The 21,584-nt window shown below is 38.2% G+C and overlaps 1 protein-coding gene across 3 annotated transcripts in view; it reads right to left on the reverse strand.

Annotated features, from left to right (window-relative positions):
• Positions 1–6,146: 6,146 nt before the first annotated feature.
• CARS2 (cysteinyl-tRNA synthetase 2, mitochondrial) overlaps positions 6,147–21,584 on the reverse strand; it is a 39,193-nt gene continuing 23,755 nt past the window's right edge. For all 3 annotated transcript variants that reach the window (XM_081949489.1, XM_081949487.1, XM_081949488.1), the window contains exons 11-15: positions 15,134–15,272; positions 14,066–14,189; positions 10,522–10,620; positions 8,848–9,108; positions 6,147–6,319 (exon numbers count right to left, since the gene is read on the reverse strand). In XM_081949489.1, the coding sequence (XP_081805615.1) occupies positions 6,275–6,319; positions 8,848–9,108; positions 10,522–10,620; positions 14,066–14,189; positions 15,134–15,272 (668 nt within the window). In that variant the 3' untranslated portion in view covers positions 6,147–6,274. The remainder of the gene's footprint in view (positions 6,320–8,847; positions 9,109–10,521; positions 10,621–14,065; positions 14,190–15,133; positions 15,273–21,584) is intronic.

The raw sequence follows: 21,584 nt of genomic DNA on the forward strand, positions 1-21,584 counted from the left end.
ACAAGTTCAAGTTGCCTTTTGAAAAAGCACTTTTGAGATAATTATTTAAATGTTCATGGCCCTGGACTTACTAATTTCAATGGAAGGAAAATTAACTATATGTGAAGCTCTCCTGTTGAAATAAATGGGATTTTAAAGTACTTGACTTTGGTGGCTTGTATTAACAATATTCTTCCACCAGCTTAGCTTGCTAAATTGATTTGCAAGAATTAATTTGTTTTGTTCTCGTAACAATTGCAGAGGTTCAGTTCTGTGCACTTAGTATGCCACTTTTGATAAGTGCCGTCTTTGAGCAGAGACTGCATGCAAACTGCCTTTGACTCCTTGGTCTGTAAAGAGACTAATTTTTGTTCCTTTTTAAAAGGAAAGGAGGGGGGAGGATTGGAAATGCATTGCTAGTTTTTGTAAAGCAGCACCAAGAAGCTGTAAATCATGGCATGTGAAATAGAATTTGTTTAGCTGAATGTATTAAAGCTTCATCTATTATTCAGTGCTAGTTTAGAACATAAACCCAAGTCATTTGCAGAGAAATCTGGCATACTTGGAATTAGGGGTTCAGCAGGTTATATTACAAAAGGGGGGGATGTTTTAGAAACAGTTCACCATAAGCAATTCTTGCATAGTCTTTGCACAGAGATAGCTGTCAATAGAAAGTGCCCTTCATGCTTTTATACTAGCATTAAAAAATCACCTTGTAACATACTACTGCATGTGGACGTGCTTTTTAAAGGGGGGGGGGGAGGAATCACCAGCATTGAAATTGATTCAAAAATAAAGTGAAGGATTAACCTTAATTGCACAATAAGATCACAGCCTACAGCAGACTGCAACATAGAGAGAAGATACCGTATATACTTGAGTATAAGCCGAATTTTTCAGCCCACTTTTTGGGCTGAAAAATCCACTTCGGCTTATACTCCAGTGAACAAAAAAAAAAAAAAAAAGAACTTACCGAGGACTTGCGCGCGGCCGAGGCTTCGGTGCTTCCGGGATCGCGAATGAAGAAAGTCCTACCGCGCAGGCGCAGTACAGCTTAAACACAATAGAGGTAAGGAGCCTGCGCATGCTCTGTTTCATAGCATGAAAGACTAGCATGAACCCCGGACGCAAACGAGCAAGATGTATGTAAAAAAAGTACCGGTTTTCTATTCGTGTTTATGTGTATACAGTCCCATCGCACTCCTGAAAAGAATTTAATTTTAATTATGGTAAAATTGGTTAGGTGGTTGTGGAAATAGCTGAAGCTTCCAATTTTCCAATTTACCGTGAGCTGCTGCATTTCCCAGCCTCGGCTTATACTCGAGTCAATAACTTTTTCCAGTTTTTTGGGGTAAAATTAGGGGTCTCGGCTTATACTCGAGTCGGCTTATACTCAAGTATATACGGTAGTTCAAATCTCAGTAGCAATTTATTCTTAATATTCAGCATCATTGTAAGAAAGGCTATGGAACCACCCAAGAGCATTCAGCTGCCCTAAGTGTATCCTGTTAGCTTTACTGAATGAAAAAAGCTTAATTTGGTATGATGGATGAACTAAATATTTTAATTTCGGCAGTTTCATCTCATAGTGATGGTTTTCAAAAGACTGCATAGAAAGACGATGGAACATAATTGGTTTACTTGAATGATTAACAACTTGCAACTATTTACTCAGAAATAATGTCCCAACAATTCAGCGGAGCTTATTCCAAAGTATATATGTGGACAACGTAAAAGCCTTAGTATATACTTTCTAATGCTAAATTAGCACTCCTCTTTGTGTACGTACAGTTGCTGTTGGGGTTTGCTACATGGTACAGTGCCAACTTTCTTTGTGCAACCAGGAAATTGCTCTGTATAAATTCAGTGCTTATGGTTAACATTTCAATGCACTGAGATTTCTACCTCAGAACAATACATTTGTTTTTCTTTATATTAAGTCTTCTTTTCTTTGCTTCTATCAAAGTTCAGAGCACAGCGCATTAAAAAAAATATGGTACAGGTTCTGCTCCTTGGAAGTTATGGGTGAGGGATAGCTCTACTGTATGTGGAAGAATAGGACAACAGGGAAGAAAGTACCAATGGGCGTTGCTTCCAATTATACAGATTGGCATGGTTTTTCTTTCTGAATTGACTCTAAACAAGAGCCTGTTTCTCTGGAACCAAAAATATTTCAAAACTAGAATCTGCCTGAAGCAGAATTAATGTTGACCTTCTATTTCCAGAAAATTGCAGTAGAATGTAATCATTATTCTTCCTATCTGTGCAGGTGACTAGGATGTTATAGTACACAGAGGTTTTACATGACTAGCATCCACCTATAAGCCACTCAGTGGAATTTTTTATTTCTTGCATGTTGAAGGGAATCTACAGTAGGACAGGCAAGTTGTGTCTAAACCCTATATCTCTCATGTCTGCTCCAATATACAATCTGAAGTTATTCGAGGTACAAAAGGATGAGAAGCAAGTCAACCAATCAAGATACTTCATTTGTGGGTGTTAGATCCATAAAGTGGAATGGATTCCCTGTATTGTTGAAGTCACAGCAAGGTCTTGACAAAAGGAAGATGTTAATCATACAGTATATGTTGTTTTCAGTTAACATGTACCAGAGCTGTCCCATAAAATTGAAACCATCGATAGAGCTGAACAATGAGAAAGGTGAACATTTAAGTTAAATTTGTAGGGAAACCAAATGTCCAATTTTTCAGGTGGCTCCGATGAATAACTACAGTAAATCTGCCTGTTTTTTATGTTGTTCACTAGTGTATAAAGATTTACATTTGAAATTTTCTGAAACTGTAGAAGTTTCTTTTGAGGAAATAAAAATGACAAATTGAAATAACCATAGCGAGTATTTGTTTATCCTGACCCTGGCTAATGAATCTGTGACAAGGCATTGGACTGGCATTTCCTTTTTAAGCTGCATTTACTTGCCTCATCATTGCAGTAATTTTCATTTCTCCCTGCAGAAAAAATAAATAAGAATTCATTTATTTCATCAACTGCCTGTACCTGTGTAAAATAGTATTCAGTTAGAGATTTATTTCCATGTGGATGTCACAAGGAGTTAAGCAAAGCCTTTCTCTAATCAGTATCTCAAGACCTGTTCATGAATAGGTCTCAAACTTTTTGAATTGATAAGAACATTTGGATTATTTTGCAAACTTTCCTTCAAAATGGATTTTGGGTTGGTGCCCTGGTGATGGAAACAATACAAAGCAATTGGTTATGAGAATGTTAGCTCCACAAGGATGCATCCTGTTACATAATAAGCTTTTTTCTGTATGATGGGGCTCATTTGGAACTTAGAAGCATTCTTGAAAATAAAGATGTCAAGACACTTGTTCTACAGCATGCCATCTTACTATTATTTTAATAAAGAAAATATTTTTAAAAATCAGGAAGCTTTCTTGGTACCCAAATAGTATTTGCACATGTATTAGGGCTTCTGGTTCTGTGTAGCCAAATCCTGTCATATAAAGCAAAAGGGGGAAAAGTACATTTTTCTATTGCTCTCTCCTTCTGATCCAGGACAATGGCAGCTAATTTTTTAAATTCCTTTACACATACCTTAAATTGCCAAATTTGAAAGACACTGATCTCCACAGTTCTGAATTCAAGAGTGCTCAATCACAGGATTAAACAGATGGGAAATTTCTAGCTTGTAGTTCCTTGTGTAATTGATATTAACATGAATGCAAATTTTGCATGTGGAAAAAGTAAACACACTTCTACATTAAGCTCCAATTCAGATACTCTTAAATTAGACTTTAGTTACAAGAGAGTAGGGGCCAATGATTAGAACACAAGGTAAGCCTTGACTTGCAACCACAATTGGGACTAGAACATTTGCTGCTAAGTGAGATGGTCATTAAGTGAGTCACATTTGATATCAATTGGCTGTTAAGTGAATCATGCAATTGTTAAGTGAATCCGTATCCCCGATTGATTTTGCTTGTTGGAAGCTGGCTGGGAAACTCATAATTTGACACTAGGATACCGTGACTGTCATAAATACACGCCAATTGGCAAGGGCTTGATTTTTTATTGTGCCTTTGGGGATGCTGCAACAGCAAGGACCAGTGGTAAGTCACTTTTCACCACCAACATAACTTCAAGTGATCATTAAACAACCGGTCATAAGTTGAAGACTACCTATAATGACAGGATCAGGGAGAAGCTTGTCTTATTAAAATCGACATTTCATTCTGCTTTTCGTTTTATTTGCTCTTCAAGTACTCTGAGGCATTAAAAAAATAAGGTTATAGATGCCTATGAATCTGGGATTTGAAAAAATGGCCAAGCAATTGGACAATGACCGTAAACTGTCGATCCTCACTGGCTCAAAGTTGACTCGGCTTTCCATCCATCCGAGGTTGCTGAAATGTGGACCAAGATTGTTGGGGGCAATAGACTGCCTGTAAACCGCTTAGCTGTAAAGCACTGTGAAGCAGTATATAAGTCTTAATTGGTAGACAATGATAAAGTGGTTTCTGCCAAAGGTGTATTTACTTTTTCATAGAAAGAAATGGCATATTTGTTAATTTTTGAATTGAATAAACTATTTCAATGTCTATTTTTCAGTTACATCGGCTTTTTTTCACTATACGTGGAGATATTTTCAGTATATAAAGTTGATGTCATCATCATTCTACCCATTGTCTATCCACTGCAGGATGAAGGCATCTTCAGCTTTCTTTTGCCAATTGGGCAATACTTGCTGATGTCATAGTTCCATCTTCTTTTAAGGCTCTTTCGTGGATGCTAAAACAAGATGGAGCTACAACATCAGCAAGTATTGCAGGCCCAATTGGCAAAAGAAAGCTCAGAACCATATTGGATGGAAACATGCGGAATAGGTCTTTATCCTGCAGTGGATAAACAATGGCTAAAATGATGGTGATGACATCAACTTTATATACTGAAAATTCTATGTCCATGTACGTGTCCAAAAAAAAACACCCTCCTACATGGATATACTTACTTTTTCACATGACTGTATATGTGTGGGTGTTTTGTTTTTTTTAGGAATTGGGAAAAGGATACACAGCACAGAGAAAAACCCTAAAATTGCTAATTCTGTAAACAGAATGTTTATTGTGATTTCATCATTCTTTTGCTTGCTTTTCTATAGGCAATATGAATCAAAATAGCCTAAACATGTCTATAAATAGTAGCAACATTTGAAACGGATACACACAAGCTCAGGGAATTCTGCAGAAAATCTACCTAAACATTTTCTATTTCTGATCAATGTCATCAGTCAGTCAGTATCATATGGTCGTTCATGGGGGGGCTACAGTGGCAAAGGCAGAAGGGCCTTCCTGAAAAGGAGTGTCATCCAACATTTTCTGGGCAAGTATCGTATCCTTCATACTCCATTAAAACATTAATCTTTCTTCTTTTTGAGGGAATGAACCAACAAAGAGCATTGAACCCCAGATACTTTAAGACCTGCCTATTTTTGGAAACTTTTCTTAATGCCCCTTGCTTCTACACTTTCCAACCCGCACTTAATAGGTGGGTTGCAAATCCCGGCGCTACTAGTTAGTTCATGCGCATGCACAGAAGCGTCTGGGAAGGTGGGTGGAGCCTCCCGCTGCCGCTACTGGTTCGCCCGATCCATGCTGAACCGGGAGCAACCCATCTACCGTGCTTGTTACTTGACTTTTTCCACCTACTCTACATTTTTAAAAAAATGCCGTCTTCAAAAAGCCCAAATGTATCTGCTGTGACATTGCCTCTGTTCACCTGGATGTTTCTTAACACTGTAGGGAACAAGGCACCTGCTGAGGACAGCTTCAACTTCTACAGACCATGCTCTGTGCTTCAGTTCTTGAAATGCTCGTTTGGTATCAGCCAAAGAAAAACTGTTAAATCCAATGTGAAATTCCATTAATGATGGAAAAGTAGACTTTTGATTTTAAAATATAAAATCTATAATCCATCACTGTTCTCAAAAATTCCCTTCATTTGGTACTTTTGGTGATGTTAAACTAAACCATACTTTATGTCATTTCAACCATATTGTTATAACAGATGGGAATAAGCTTGAATCATTAGAGCTGACAAAGGTTTCACTAGATAATTTCTACTATTGTAGAAGACACATTTGAAGTAACTAAATTCTCACGTAGGCAGTGAAGCAGACAAAACAGACCTCAATCAGTAAATCAACACTTGTATTTCTCAAATCACCAAATTAGGCTTTTTGACAATATTTTATTTAAATTGCTTTAGAATAAAAGTCCAGCAATCCAAAGACATCTGTCTTTTTATCATTTCCACTTCATTATTGATTTTGTTCACGTTCCCATGTAGAAGTAGAACTTCTATCCTATAAATATTTTGGGGGGACAGGGTGGGGATAAGAGAGAAAGAGCAGAGAATTGCATTCATCACAGCTGAATTTGGAAGACTATACAAGGATGCTTAGCCAGAAATATCAAAACTTATTTTAGCCCTCATTTCAAATGCATAGATTCAAATATGGAGAAAACCAGCTTCCCATATCATTACTTTTGCAGATCTAATCTGTGGAAGTCAAACAGTGGTTATGACAGCTGTAATTCAATTATAAAAATATGAACTGAATAAATCAAATTATAGTTTACAAATACTCAGGTTTGGCCAAACTTTAGACTTTTAATGTTTCATTTAATCTTTTAACAAATGGCTTCGATTAAATCCCACATTTTTAATGTAATTGTATCATTCCAGTATAATGGAAACAATTGTATTTTTTCACTTGTGTAATTATATATTTGAGGAAAGGATCATTGATGCACAAGACTCAATATTAGTTCAGGTAATTAATTACTAAAGTTGACTTTATGAAGAAAGTAGAGTTAGCCTTTAAAGTACAAACTCAACGCTTAATTTCTTATTGACAATGCTATTTTGAAAAAAAAATAAAAACCTGTTAGACTGCAGTTGGATGTTGGATCCCTTGTGTTATTTTGTATGACTGGCATTTTCTGTCTTGAGTGTAATATTTTACTGATAACATTTTAGACTTCACATAAACCTTACTTCATCATTCAAGTTTTCCATAGCTTAACAAACTTAAGTGATGGGCTATACCTGGGATGGCAAACTTATGGCACATGTGCCACAGGTGGAACGCGGAGCCATTTGTCAGGGCACGCGAGGCATTGCCTGTCAGCTGGCCAGAGCTTATGTGCGCTCTGGCCAGCTGAGTTCAGCCTTTTTTAAAGGCATTTTTCACTCTCCCCAGGCTCCAGAGGCTCCCCCCACCCCCCACCCCCAGAGGCCCTCCGGAGGCTTCAGGAGCTTCCCTGAAGCCTCCAGAGCACAAAAAAACGGCCCTATGGGCAAACCGGAAGTTCGGAAATGGACTTCCGGTTTGTTCGTAGGGTTGGTTTAAGCCCTCCGGAGGCTTCAGGGACCTTCAGGAGGCTTCCCTGAAGCCTCCGGAGGACTAAAACGGACCCTACGAGCAAACCAGAGGTCACTTAATTCTATAAAGCCTCTGGAGCCTGGGGAGGGTGAAAAAAGCATGGAAAAAATGGGGGGAGCGCCTCTCATTGTGCGCATGCACACTGAGGGGGTCATGTGTTGCATTATGGGTGTGGCACGCCCGCGCACGACCCTCTGCACTCCCCCCCCTTATGGCACGTGAGCCAAAAAAGGTTCGCCATTGCTAGGCTATAGTTTTTCCCAGAAACACCCTATCTGCCCCCAAACCTACAAATTTTCTGTTTTCCCTGTGCTTTCAGTTTAACATTATGGGCTCTAGATGCTTTCAATTTAACATTACAGGCTTTAGCAAAACAATTCCCAATAATTGATCTGCTAAATCGTTTCTGCAATATCAATATAGATAATACGTCTTACTTGGAATAACTCTGAAATCAGTTATCTTTATTTCTACCAAAGATGACCTCCTTGTACAGTATGTACTGCTCAATGTTCATCTTTTTTCTGGCTTTCTCCCTTAGCAGGAATTGAATAAATATGTATATGATGTGACTGAATAAACACTCCTTATTTTTCAGAAGTGCTTATTCCTCAATTTAAAAAGATCTGGTGGCCGGAGAGGAGCTTCTCTCTAAAAATGTTGAGTGACCCCTGGCCACCCATTCTAGTATCTAGGCAGATAAAGAAAAGAAAAAGCTGCTTTAACAAGTAATTTTGTGGAACCCTATGCCCTTTCTTTCTGTGCAATTACAGGACTATGCAAATATTTAAAATTTCCCAATGACCCTTCAAAACAATGGAGCCCCTCTAATCTTAACCATGCTGTTCCCAGATAGAACATCTGCAAAAGCAGCTAGCCCAGCATTTCTGAGACACAACATTCTTCAATCAAACATAAGGATTCAGATCAGACCTACACTTAGATTTTTTACGTTACAGTGTAGAGCGGGGATGCAGTGGCTCAGTGGCTAAGACGCTGAGCGTGTCGATCAGAAAGGTTGGCAGTTCAGTGGTTCGAATCCCTAGCGCCGCATAACGGAGTAAGCTCCCATTAACTTGTCCCAGCTTCTGCCAACCCAGCAGTTCAAAAGCATGTAAAAATGCAAGTAGAAAAATAGGGACCTTTGGTGGGAAGGTAACAGCGTTACGTGCGCCTTCAGCGTTTAGTCATGCCGGCCACATGACCACGGAGATGTCTTTGGACAGCGCTGGCTCTTTGGCTTTGAAACAGATGAGCACCACCCCCTAGAGTCAGGAATGACTAGCAGGTATGTGCGAGGGGAATATTTACCTTTATGGAGCAGAAAAAAGGACACTGCCTGTTTTCAGTGTGAAAGAAAAGTACAGCTGGAGCCTTATTCCTAGGCTTGCCTATACAGTCAGTAAAATAAAAATGATCAGAGTTTGGACAATGCGGAGACAAACCTTTATGTTGATGCCGTACATGGCCAAGTCTTGGCGCAGGCGGTCACATGCTAGCAGAAGAGGCATTCTCTCCTGCAACCGTTGCCGCCTTTCCTCTTTCTGTTGCCGTTTTACTTCTTCAGAGAGATCAGCATTTGGTGCAGATGGACTTTCTTCAGCATCAGGGGTAGCAAGGGCAAAATTGCGCACTTTGATCCGGAAGCTCACTAGTTCATCTATCACACTGGAAAGCAAAGCTGAATGCTTGTGTTCAGGGAGAACCTATAAATCACAAGTTTGCTTTTATTAAAGACTGATTTTCACTGTTATTGTACATCATTCTGGGTACTTTTGGAGGAACACAATATAAAATGAAAATAATAATAATGGTAAAGTTAAAATTAAGACCACTAATATACAGTATATGTGCCAATAAAAGTCAATTATAACTACAATGATGCAACAGGAAAGAAGTCTATGACAATTCACTGCGGCCAACTTGCTACAGTCAATTCATTGCAGGCAGGGGTGGGTTGCTGTGGCATTACTGCCGGTTTGCAACTCGGGCGCAACATGCGCTGTTCAACGTAAATTGTTATGCGTGCATGCACAGAACAATTTACACTGAGCTGCGCACGCGCAGTCACTAAAATCCAAAATGGCAGCACCCAAGCGGCAGTGAGGGAACCGGTTCGGAGGCGTGGCAGCTGCTGGTTCTGAGACCCAGACCTGAATTCCGCTAACGGTTTGAACAACCCACCTCTGCTTGCAGGACAATTTGCTGCGGGAAGAGTTACACTAATATCAAAGAGATGGTGGGACAGAATCATTAAAAAGGGATGCAAAAAGAGGGACAGGATGAAATGTGAATGGCAAAAATTAATTTAAATTTTTTTTTAAATAATTAAATAGAATTGTCCTCCAGCAAATTATTCTGCAGCGAGTTGGCCATGGTGAATTGCCTGTAGCAAGTTGGCTGTGGCAAGTTGTCCCATTCCCACAGGAAAGAGTGTTGAATCTCAAAGCATCATCCCAGTTTTAAATTAATACCAAGTTTAAACTTACTAAAATCCCATCAAAGAAAACAGTTCAGAGGTGGCAAACAGTAACCTCAAGTGAAGAGGTGGTTTCAGAACTGCATTCTTCCTTGTGGAATACAGAGTGGTGGGAAAGACGTCAAAGTCCTGTGCTAAAAATCCGGTTCCATTGAGAGCAGGAAAAACATGTTCCATTTTTTAAAAGTCTGCCACAGTTGCTGCTCCTCAGAAGGAGATTGCCCAGAGTGGCTGCAGCATTGTAGGTTTGAATACATAAAATTCTTAACAATAGAAACCACAATAGAAGTCCTGGACTTACAACCACAATTGAGCCTAAAATTTCTGTTGCTAAGCAAATCAGTTAAGTGAATTTTGCCATATATCTTGCCACAGTTGTTTCACTGGAGTGTTAAATTGGTAACATGGTTGTTAAGTGAATCGCATCCCCATTGACTTTACTTGTCAGAAGTTTGCAAAAAGTGAGCCAATGACCCCAGGACACTGCAACTGTCATAAATATGAGTCAGTTGCTAAGCATCTGAATTTTGATTGTGTAATCATGGCGATGCTGCAAAGATCTGGTGAAAAATGGTTACAAGTCTCCTTTTTCAGTGCCATTGTAAGTTCGAAAGGTGTTGTAAGTGGACTGTTGTCTTACCTGACTTTCAGCAAAGGTGACTCCAACCGTGTTAAAAAATTCCATCAGGTAGGAGACTATGGCCCCAAACACAATAGCACTTCTAGGGGATCTTGTTTCCTGATTTCAAAATAGATACAAAGAAAAAGCTGGAATAACTGAAACCAGTTACTTTGGTGACCAAGGTTTCAGCAAAGGAACTCAAGATGCAAATGAAGCATTTTGCAACCATTTTGGAAAGCAATTTTGCAGAAATTGTTTTATCCTAAACCTTTCCTAAACACTCCTTATCCAAGAATGGAAAATTATGAATGGTAACAAGGGGAGCTACGTTAATAAGGGAGATAGGACAACACAAGATGCATAAAAGCAATTCTCTTAAAACCATCTTAAAAAATATCTAACTACAGATAATCCTCGACTTTGGCTCACATAACTAAGGCACAGTACCAGCATATAGCCCGAATCTGCAAAAATGAAGTCAGGAAAGCTAAGCTCAGAATGACTTGCAACAAATGTCAAAAATATTTTTTAAAAATCTTTCAACATATAAAAAACAAGAAAAAAGTCAAAGAAACAATCAGTCCACTGATGGGAGAAGATGGCAAGGAAATGACAGGCAGCAGGGAGAAAGCAGAGCTACTTAATTCTTTCTTTACATCTGTCTTCAAACACAAAAATAGTCCAACCTACCAAAGACAGAACCTTAAAAGACACACTAGGAATTCAAATTAATATAGGCAAGAAAATTGTAAGAAAACATTTTTTCCACTCTAGACATGTTCAAATCATCAGTACATAAGGGGTTATATCCCAGAGTTCTGAAGGAGTTGGCAGACATGATCTTGGAAGCATTGAATCATATCTTTCAAAATCCTGGAACACTGGGCAACTACCAGAGGATTGAAAAGAGCTGATGTGGTTCCAATCTTCAGCAGGGAAAATAATAGATCCAGAAAACTACAGACCAATCTGCCTGCCATCAATATCTGGGCAGATCCTGGAAAAGATAATCGAGCAATGGATCTGGAACACTTAGAAGCAAGCAAAGTTATAACCAGAAGCCAACATTGGTTTGTCAAAAACACAGCATGCTAAACAAATCTTATTTCGTTCTTTAGCAAAGTGGACTACCGGTGGACCACCAAAATGCTATGGACAAACTCCAAATTTTCAGAAGAAATAGCCAACATCCCAGAAGATAGGCTCAAGATCCATCTGGATCTTGACAAACTTGAACATTGGGCCCTATCCAACAAAATGAAATTCAATAGAGAGAAAAGTAAGCTTTTACACTACAAGAAAAACCAAATGCAGAGGTACAGATTAGGTGAAAATTGGTTCAATAACACTAATTGCGAGAAGGCTCTTGGAGTCCTAGTGGACAATCACTTAACTGAGCCAGCAGTGTGCTGTAGCTGTCAAAAAAGCCAACGCAATTCTAGGCTGCATTAACCCAGGGATAGAATAAAGAATACATAAAGGTACTATGCACAACGCATAGTACCACTTTATAATGCATTGGTAGGACCACACCAGAAATACTACACCCAGTTTGGTCACTGGAATATTAAAAAGATGTTGAGACTCTGGAAAAAGTGCAGAGAAGAACAAAAAAGATGATTAGCGGGTTGGAGACTAAACATATGAAGAACAGTTGCAGGAATTGGCTATGTCTAGTCTAGTGAAAAGAAGGACTAGGGATGACATGATAGTAGGGCTCCAATATCTAAAGGGTTGCCATAAAGAAGAGGGGGTCAACCTATTTTCCAATACACCAGAAGGCAAGGCAAGAAGCAATGGATGGAAACTAATCAAGGAGAGAAGCAATCTAGAACTTAGGAGAAATTTCCTGACAGTGAGAACAATAAATTAGTGGAATGGCTTCAGAACTTGTGGGTGCTTAATCACTAGAGACTTTAAAAGCTGACTGGATTAGTCATTTGTCTGAAATGCTATAGGGTCTCCTGCTTGAGCAGCGGGTTGGACTAGACCTCCAAGCCCCCCCCCTTCCAACTGTTATTCTGTTAAATTTATTCTTTTAAATTCTGATTCAGTCCTTTTTGACTTGGGTAAAGATCAATTCAGCATAGGATACTTTTCTGTTTGATCACCATATTAAATAGACTGAAAGATACATCAGTCTGGCTCTTCCGTGAAGACCTGCCTAGCATGAGTGACCCTCCCAGTAGAACACACTACCACCAGCATAGCTCTCAACTTTATTAATATTATTCACAATCTGATTAACTAAAATATTTCTTAAATTATTTTCATATAATACATTTTTGTATATATGTTGGTTTTGTTGTATTCGGGTCTTTTCCCGTGTAAGGTTGAGATTGTCTTTGCAACGTTTCGGCAGGATCTCACCTGCCATCTTCAAGCGTGGGCTTAAAATGGGAACAGAGCTGCCGTCTTTCTGTAAGTCTTGGTGGGAAGGGATGGGGTGCTGGCTTTGTTGCAGTAAGTGGAATGATTGGTTGTGTGGTTGTATCATTATTGGTAGATTGGTGCTGATTGGTGCAGGCTGTGTGTGCATTGTTGTTTTGTATTGTAACGGCTTGGGTGGTGGGTGGTGTTCGTTTGTTGGCTTGGGCTGGTTTCCAGATGTTTGGTAGGCGGGAGGTATCATCACGTTTGTTCATGTTGTGAGGGTGTTTCTCTATTTCGATGGCTTCCATGATTATTCTCTTGTGGAGGTGTTCTGTTTTGGAGATTAACCTGGCTCCTTCAAAGTTGATTTCATGTCCTGTAGCTTTAAGGTGCTGGAAAAGGGAGGAAGTTTTTTCTTTTTTTCTTACTGCGTTCTTGTGTTCTGTGATGCGTGCATTTATTCTCCTGTTTGTTTGTCCTATGTATATTGCTGGGCAGATTTTGCATGGTATTTCGTAGATTCCTTGGTTTTCTAGCTGGATTTTGCAAAGACAATCTCAACCTTACACGGGAAAAGACCCGAATACAACAAAACCAGCATACCTACACCTGTGAAAATCTACAAAAACATATATATATATATATATATGTGTGTGTGTGTGTGTGTGTGTGTGTGTGTGTATGTATGTATGTATGTATGTATGTATGTATGTATGTATGTGTGTTACAACCCCTGGCTTAGTGGCTAATATAACTGCCTAATATATAATACAGCCCTGGTTCGAATCCCAGTAAGGGTATGGCTAGCTGATGAGAGCTAAATAGCTTGAAATGGATCTATACTAGTCTCCCTTTATTTATTTATCAGCACAAATACAACACACACAGACACACACACACACACACACATATATAAAGAAAATCCAATGATTAGCAAAGAAAACAGAATCCTTTCTAAACTGCTACTAATCCAGCACAGTAATGACCAAAATAAAATTTGAACAATTTGAAGCATAACAAATTTAATGTTGACTTTCTGCAAATGCAGTACAGATAAAGCCTGTTATAGGAATGAAATGTGTTGCTATTTTTTTCCTGATCACTTATTCTAGAAAAATAATACACTGATTTCAGTCAGGATAGAATTAGACAACTGTCGCTTTCTGATCTTTGTATCCTAATGGGTTACCTTAGTGACAGTTTTAAGCTGTCTGTTGCCATGGTGAATGAGGTCCAAAATTGCACGAATAGCCCTGGGAGTGTCGAAGTCATCAGCACATGCTTCCTCTACTGTTGTCTTAGTAAGAGCTAGTCTTGAAGAAAAATGGAGAATGTAAGATACCGGAAACAAAACCTTTGTCTCATTGCTATAAGCCAGACAGCAAATAAAAATGCTTCGATTCAGATGTCAAACTGAAAAACTGCTTTAAATGGAAACCACAGGCATTTTCTACAATTATCCCCGTTCTAAGCATGCGTGTGTAATGTGTGTATCTGTGTTATGACGAATGAAATGCACGCTGGCTAAGAATGCTAGAAGTTTCCGTTCAGCAATACCCCAATTCACTCATGATAGTGTCCTACTTAAAAAATAAATAAAAGTGAAGAATTACTTGTTTTGTTTATTCAGACACAAAACAAAAGCTATTTCATCACTCATATTTTAGATCTAGACAAGATAACTTTGGAATTGTTAACATATACATAGAGGGCTAAGATCCAGGCATTTGTAAGCATTGAGATGCCCAAACCACCACTAGATGGCGCTTCGTTTTAAAAAAAATGAAGTGGCTGAATCATGCAAGTTCATGCTTTCACATGAGATTTACTAAAATTTGTCATTAACTTATTTTTAATATTTGGGCATCCATGGCATTGCACAAAAAATGCACAAAGGTGAGCCTTCAGAAGATGTATGCTGCCCACATACATAGAGGCAAATGAACTAAAAACAGACTCCGTTACTTTCCCACTTGCAGTCTATGGTGCCCAACAAGCAGACAACCAACTCATACTAAATTCTCATATTAAACCAATTTCGTTGTATACATGATGTACAATGACAATAAAGGCTACACTAATAAATAGTCGCCCTTATATATTAGTTTTACATGCGGAAGTTAATTACAAGGAAATATCTTAAAGTTATGCCTGCTGCTTGAAGCAGCTTCTCTTCAGATCTCTACGGTGTTGTTCTTCTCCACAAGGCACCAAATCAATCACAAATGCAAATTATAAAGGAGAATATAGCACTTACTTCTCCCAAAGTTCATCTTCCCTAATGGCATCACAGTCAAACTGTCCTTTCATGTAGGAATTGGCACTACTTATAAAAGAATGTATTATGTGAAGGATATTCTTTGCATCATTCATGGTATCATTACTATATTCCACTCCTAAGAAAATAAATTTAATTATATGGATTAATATAGAGTTTGGCAATATCAGAAAATAGAACAAAATAGAACAAAACAATACTGTTCTTTTCCTGCCTCTTCTCTATCCAAAATTTCTCACTAGAGGATTTCTTGGCATATATCAAAAATTATCAAAGCAGATGAGAACAATATCTTATTCCGTCAAAGAAAGTAGATCTTTTGTTGTTACATATATCTCCCCGTTAATTCCACTTTTGGTAGAATCTGTTCTATAGAATACTAGAATTAAACTAAAAAAAAAATAGCAGCATCTTTAACAATATTTGGGACAATAAACAAATATAAATGCCTGAAAGAGATACAATACATAAATAAGATATCAAAACAAGTAATACTCTGTGTCATCAGATTTCCATCTTTGAAAACTGTTCAAAGTACATACTGTAATACGAGGATGAAATAGTAATAAAAGAATTAACAGTCCAGATGTTGCAAATTATTATTCTGGTGACTTATTAGCAGATTGATTGCTGTAAGTAGCACTAAAACAAAATATTTGTAAAGGTCCCTTCCTTGTTACTTCATCTATTTTAGTGTCACCCAAATTCCATGAATAAATGGAAACAAGATGTGCAATAAAACAGATTTTTTGGTCCTCCTCACATTCCAGGCAGTGGTGGGTTTCAATTTATTTTACTACCAGTTCGCTCGTGTGCATGCGCAGAAGCGTCGAGGCGGAGGTTCCCATTGCTGTCACTACCGGTCCACCCGATCCGGGGTGAACCGGCAGAAATCCACCTCTGATTCCAGGGTAAGCTCAAAGAAAAAGTACTGTAATGCTACTGAGTCCAGTATCAAAGATGTAGATGTTTCACAGCATTTAATAGCTTTGACTAAAATATACAGTAGGTTTATTGCTTAGGCGCAAAAGAGAGAGTGAATGCATTTTATCCCTTTGTGTAAAGACAGATGCATGCAGCCATGCTGGTCTCTTTTGGGAGCTGTTATTTTTCTTCTTCATTGGTATTGTGCTAGATTGGGCTTTTGTAATCTCATTTTTCAAAATTTCCCAAGCTTCTTGAGTTGTTTTCCCCTTGAGGATTCTCATCTATGGAATTTTCCCCAAGCTCTCTCTAAGTTTATTGAAATTAGCTCTCTTAAAGTCCAAGACTCTGGTTTCACTTTGTTCTACTACTTGTGTTTGCATGTTGAATTCCAATATTGCATGGTCACTTGTCCCCAGGGTTCCTGTGGCTTCAACACCTTTTATCATTTCCTCTCTGTTAGTGAGAATTAAGTCCAATATGGCTGATTCCCTTGTTCCCTTCTCTACTTTTTGGGAAACAAAATTGTCTGCTAGGTTTTTAGGAACCTGTTGGATCTTCCACTTGGTGCAGAGTTTGTTTCCCAGTTGATGTCAGGGTAGTTAAAATCCCCCACTACTATTGTGGTGTGCTTCCTACATACCTTAGTTAGCCGACTAGCAAAAAGTTCATCTACTTCCTCTGCTTGGTTGGGTGGCCTGTAGTATAGACCTAGGGCAATGTCACCACCCCCCCCCCCACCAATCTTTAATATTGACCCAAATGCATTCAAGATAGTTCTGATCATTGTTGTGTTCTATTTCTGTAGAGAGGTAATTATTTCTTATATATAGTACAACTCCAACTCCTCTTTTATTTGGTCTATTTCTTTTAAATAATTTAAATCCTTCTAGCTGTATGTTCCATATTTCAGTTTCATCCCACCAAGTTTCTGTAATGGCAACAATATCGTATCTGCCCACTTTTACTTGAATTTCTAATTCGCCCTGTTTATTCCTCATACTCTGTGCATTGGTGTATAGACATTTGAGTCCATTTTGATTGACCCTGTGTTTACTATCTACATAACCTGTGTTATGCCTGACTGCCCCTATTTTCTTGCCACTTGTTTGATTCATGCACATGGTATGGCACTCACTATTAAATGCTTGGTTTTGCTTGACAGCGGGAGTGATAATCAAACATCTGTGTTACATGCACTGATAACCCTATGAATTTTAGATTTCTGGGGACAGAAATGTAATTTCTTCAGTCTTTCTATTACCTTCCTTGTAACTCTACCAGACCTATTTAAAGAGAATGGAAAATATTAGCTTTCAGGAGGAAGTCACTGGGGGAATCTGGAACTAATAATCATCTTGTTCTGAAACACTTTTTAAAGCTATTCACTGGTGTAGGCAAGACTACTTTTGAAAAATAAGAAGAGCATCCCACATTTTCTTCTTTTGTTTTAGTGTTTGAAATGCTTTCCTCCAAAATCTGATTTGCTGAGTCTGGGGAGGAGGGGAGGTGTCACAAAGCAGCAATTAATCACTGAAAATGTATTTGCCCCATCAAACAAAATGTACTATTTCTAATGCCTTGGATCGAATCAAAGAAAGTCTCCACATTCCTAATAACTATGTGAGAAATAAAGATTATCAGCTCCCCAAATAGACCTGACCAGGAAATTAACTCCATAGGTAGGTTAAAACCATACTTTATTGAGAATGGCTATAACAACAGAATTCTGCAAGTCCAATTGTGCTCAGCCCCTCACCTCCTTCTTATAACTTAGTGAATTAGGAAGGTATCTCTCTGAGCTACTTATAAATGTTATCTTGACTTGAAAGGAGGCGCTAGCGTCGCGACGGCACGACGTGCGATTCCGAAGCTCCAGGATCGCAGTCGATACTTTTGTCGCTGGACGGTCCTTTTGGACCTAAACTGTCCCGCAGAGACAGTGACAGGGAAGAGTACGTCCTCAGGGACATCGCAAAGTCCCTGATTGATCCAGGAGAACCTCTTCTTGCCGATGATAGAAGCGCAGCCACTGAAGCTGCTGAAGTTGGGACAGCTCCAGAACGGGAGGAAAGCGGAAAGAGAAAGTGTGCTGTTTGGTGAGGAAATTTTATTATTAGACAAGAGAGTACCCAAAAAAATCAAAGTTAAATTAAATTTGAAAACAGAAGAAAGTAAGCGGCAAAATTAAGCTACATTAGACAGTGTGTTATCCTTGTTTTTAAAAATCTTTTTTCATGGATGGAACTTTTGCAAATATTTCCTATTTTTTAAACTGAATGGATTAGATTTTCTTCTACTTTTTATTTCTTTTTACATACCAATGGATTAAGAATTTTTTCCTTTATTTTTACAATGCTGGACTGGATGGTTTATTTCTCCATTTAAGAAGTTTTTTTTCTTTTCTCTGTAAGTTTACATTATAAAGAAGATATTAAAAGGAATACAAAGAGGTCTGTAACAATAGAAGGAAAGGAAGTAACACTGTCACTTGGAGACTAGAAGCTGGAAATATTGTTTTCCCCCCCCTTTGATCATTTGTTTTACATTTCAAGGTCTCTCAGCTTGTTTACTGTGAGTGATAGTGGGAGGAGCACGGGTTGTTTATACAGGTGCTCTTTGGGAGCTCTTTCAATAGCTGGAATGGAGAGAGGAGAGACATTGACTTTGAAAGATTATAAATGAACTTGCTTCAAATCTAAAAGCTTCGAATGTTATAGTGGCAGTGTTTACAAATTGGAAAATGGCGCAACAAGAAAAAGAAACCTCAACATTGCAAATGATTATGTTTGGAATTCAAAAGATCTTAGCAGTAACAGAAAAATTTGAGAAGAAATTGGAGAATATAGAACGCAGCTCAGTAAAATTTGAGGATGTTTATCAAATGGACAAAGTGGAGAACAGAGTTCTAAAAATGGAAGGGAAAAATAATCAAAGAAACAAGAAAACTGTTAATATTTATAGTAAACCGAGCCTGGCTGGAAATGAAAAGAGTGGAATATGGAAAGGGGAGATAGATGGACTGGAACTCTATCCCAGACTTCAAAGTGAAGACGAAGAAAAGAGAGAAAAATTGATGGAAGTAAGGAGATAAACTTTATCAGAAGCACGAGTGGTAACTAAAGATAAGCTGATTGAAGAAGCAAATGGAGGGTTTTGAGTTTACATAAGAAATGAAATGAACAATAACTTGCGAAGAGAAGTCTATATAAGACTTACCAAGACATTAATCAAAATGCTAATGCTACAAATGGCAAAACACATAAGACTGCACTATTACTGGAAAGACACAGGTTGATGTAATGAAAGCTGATAATAAAAATTAAATAAAATTTAGTTAAATTTAGAGTATTATGTATAAAATGAAGTGATAATGGTTATAGTTAAATAAATGATTGATAATGATAGTAATGCATATATATGCATTGGTTTGTTAAGAGGAAATTCTATATAAATTGCAAATGGAGACTATGAAAGGAAGTTTAAAAATTAAACATAATCATTTTTTTTTATTTAGAACATGTTATAAAGATGCAATTTTATTGTAGGATGTTGGGAGGAGTTAATGGAATGCCATTATGTGGTTTTGCTTTAAATTGGAATATTTCATATAAAAGGATGTAAAAACAATTACAGTCAAATGAAGACTGAAGTATGATGAAAGCAATGTATATAAATACTGCATACTTGATTTAAAAATATGTGATTCGATATGAATTATAGATGATGACTGTGGAAGGGACGCACAGAAGTTTTTGTAACCAACCGTCACACTTTCTACAATTTGTAATGGAAGATGGTTTTGTGTTTTTTGTTTTTGTCTGTTTGTGTTCATTTAAAAATAAAAAAATTAAAAAAAAATGTTATCTTGACTTGAAAATCTTTTAGCCTTTTTTGCCTAGGTCCTAAGTGTTTCCATCAACCTCATCTTGCTTATTCTCTAGATACTGATTAACTTACCATTATGATGTTATAATAAGCGAATTATATGGGACTGGCTTTGGGGGGAACTAAGGTATATGACGTGATCTTGATTGACCAGAAGCATTAAGCCGCATTATTGTCATACCCAGAAAGATAGCTTGTCTGAATGGGAGAGGCTGGTTTTGTATGGTGAATGAATAGGGGGGGGGGGGGGTGAGACTAAGTGCACAATCTCTATACATATAAAAATGGCTCTGTGTGTGTGTATGTTCCAGCATAACTCTGGAACTCCTCAAGCAATTTCAACCAAACTTGGTACGCAGATGACTTACTCTCTGGAAACAAATATTGTGGGGTTAAAACACCCTAACACTCCTCGGGTGTGTGTTCTGTTACGATACAGCCTGTTGTGCCTTCAAATGGATTCTACTATACTGCCGTAAAGACTTCTCCTGCACAGTGCAGTGGAGTTGCCATGGTAACGGCTTCACAGTACTCCATAAGAGGGCTCCCTCTGGTGAGGGGGAAAATCTAACATTAAAAATTACGTTTGGTCCGGACATTTTCTCCCTATAAATAAATACCCGGACAACTCCGGGTTATCAGCTAGTCAACAATAAAGCAGAGATTGAACAAGCAAGCAAGAGAAAAAGGCTGTGTGAATGCATGCATGGTGATTAGACAGATAGGGTAAGCAGACATAGTGATTAGGTGTCAGAGACAGAACACATATAATAATTGGGGGGGGGGGCACCTTTTTCAGATACAAACGGATTTTTGTGCTGACTCTGGATCAAAGAAGAAGGAATAATGCTTCAGGTCCACCATTGATAGGCCATATTTTGACAGATTTTACAAAGCTCTTATGGAGAAATTCTTGGAAAACTTCACTTTGTTCTCATTCCTCAAATTTGGCATGATTTGCTTGTTATATCTTTGCTTTAGATCAAAGAACACAGATGAGGAGATATGTTTGATGTGCGTTTCAAATACACAAGCAGATATTTTTATGTGCCTTTCCATGTGCATCTATTGCAAGTAAAAGCAACAATGTCACTGATGTTCCATTTCAGATTTTAGTAAATAGCCAATCAATGTGACGCTGTAGTCTTGCTGTTAAAAAATAAAAATCCTTAGATTTATTCTATGTCCTGCTTTTCCTCTAAGTCAGCAATCCCAACCTTTCCGGCTGGGCGGACTGGCACAGGCAGTGGGAGTGGGAGATGGTTTTGCACACACAGACTACTTCCACAAATGCAGTCTCATGCATGCCCACCTCTTTCATGGTCAGGCTGGAGATTGGGGACCCCTGCTCTAAGTGACATTTGCTGAATGTCTTCCTACAACAACCCTATGATATGCAGATTTTTTTCAAGGTACTGAAAATGTGTTTCATTACTGAAATCTGCCAATGAAATTAAATGGGCCATATTTTGAACTGTAAACGGAACACAGATTTAAACCCCAACTTCACCAAAGAAGTCACCAAATACTCCTGCATCAGTCAAAACCTGAACTCTTATCAATTTCGCTATGAAAATAGAACAGGGCCTTTCCCTTCAGTTGCCAGCTGGAAAAAGGA

Source organism: Natrix helvetica, assembly GCF_964273705.1.
Source record: "Natrix helvetica genome assembly, chromosome: 3".
Lineage (NCBI taxonomy): Eukaryota > Metazoa > Chordata > Lepidosauria > Squamata > Natricidae > Natrix > Natrix helvetica.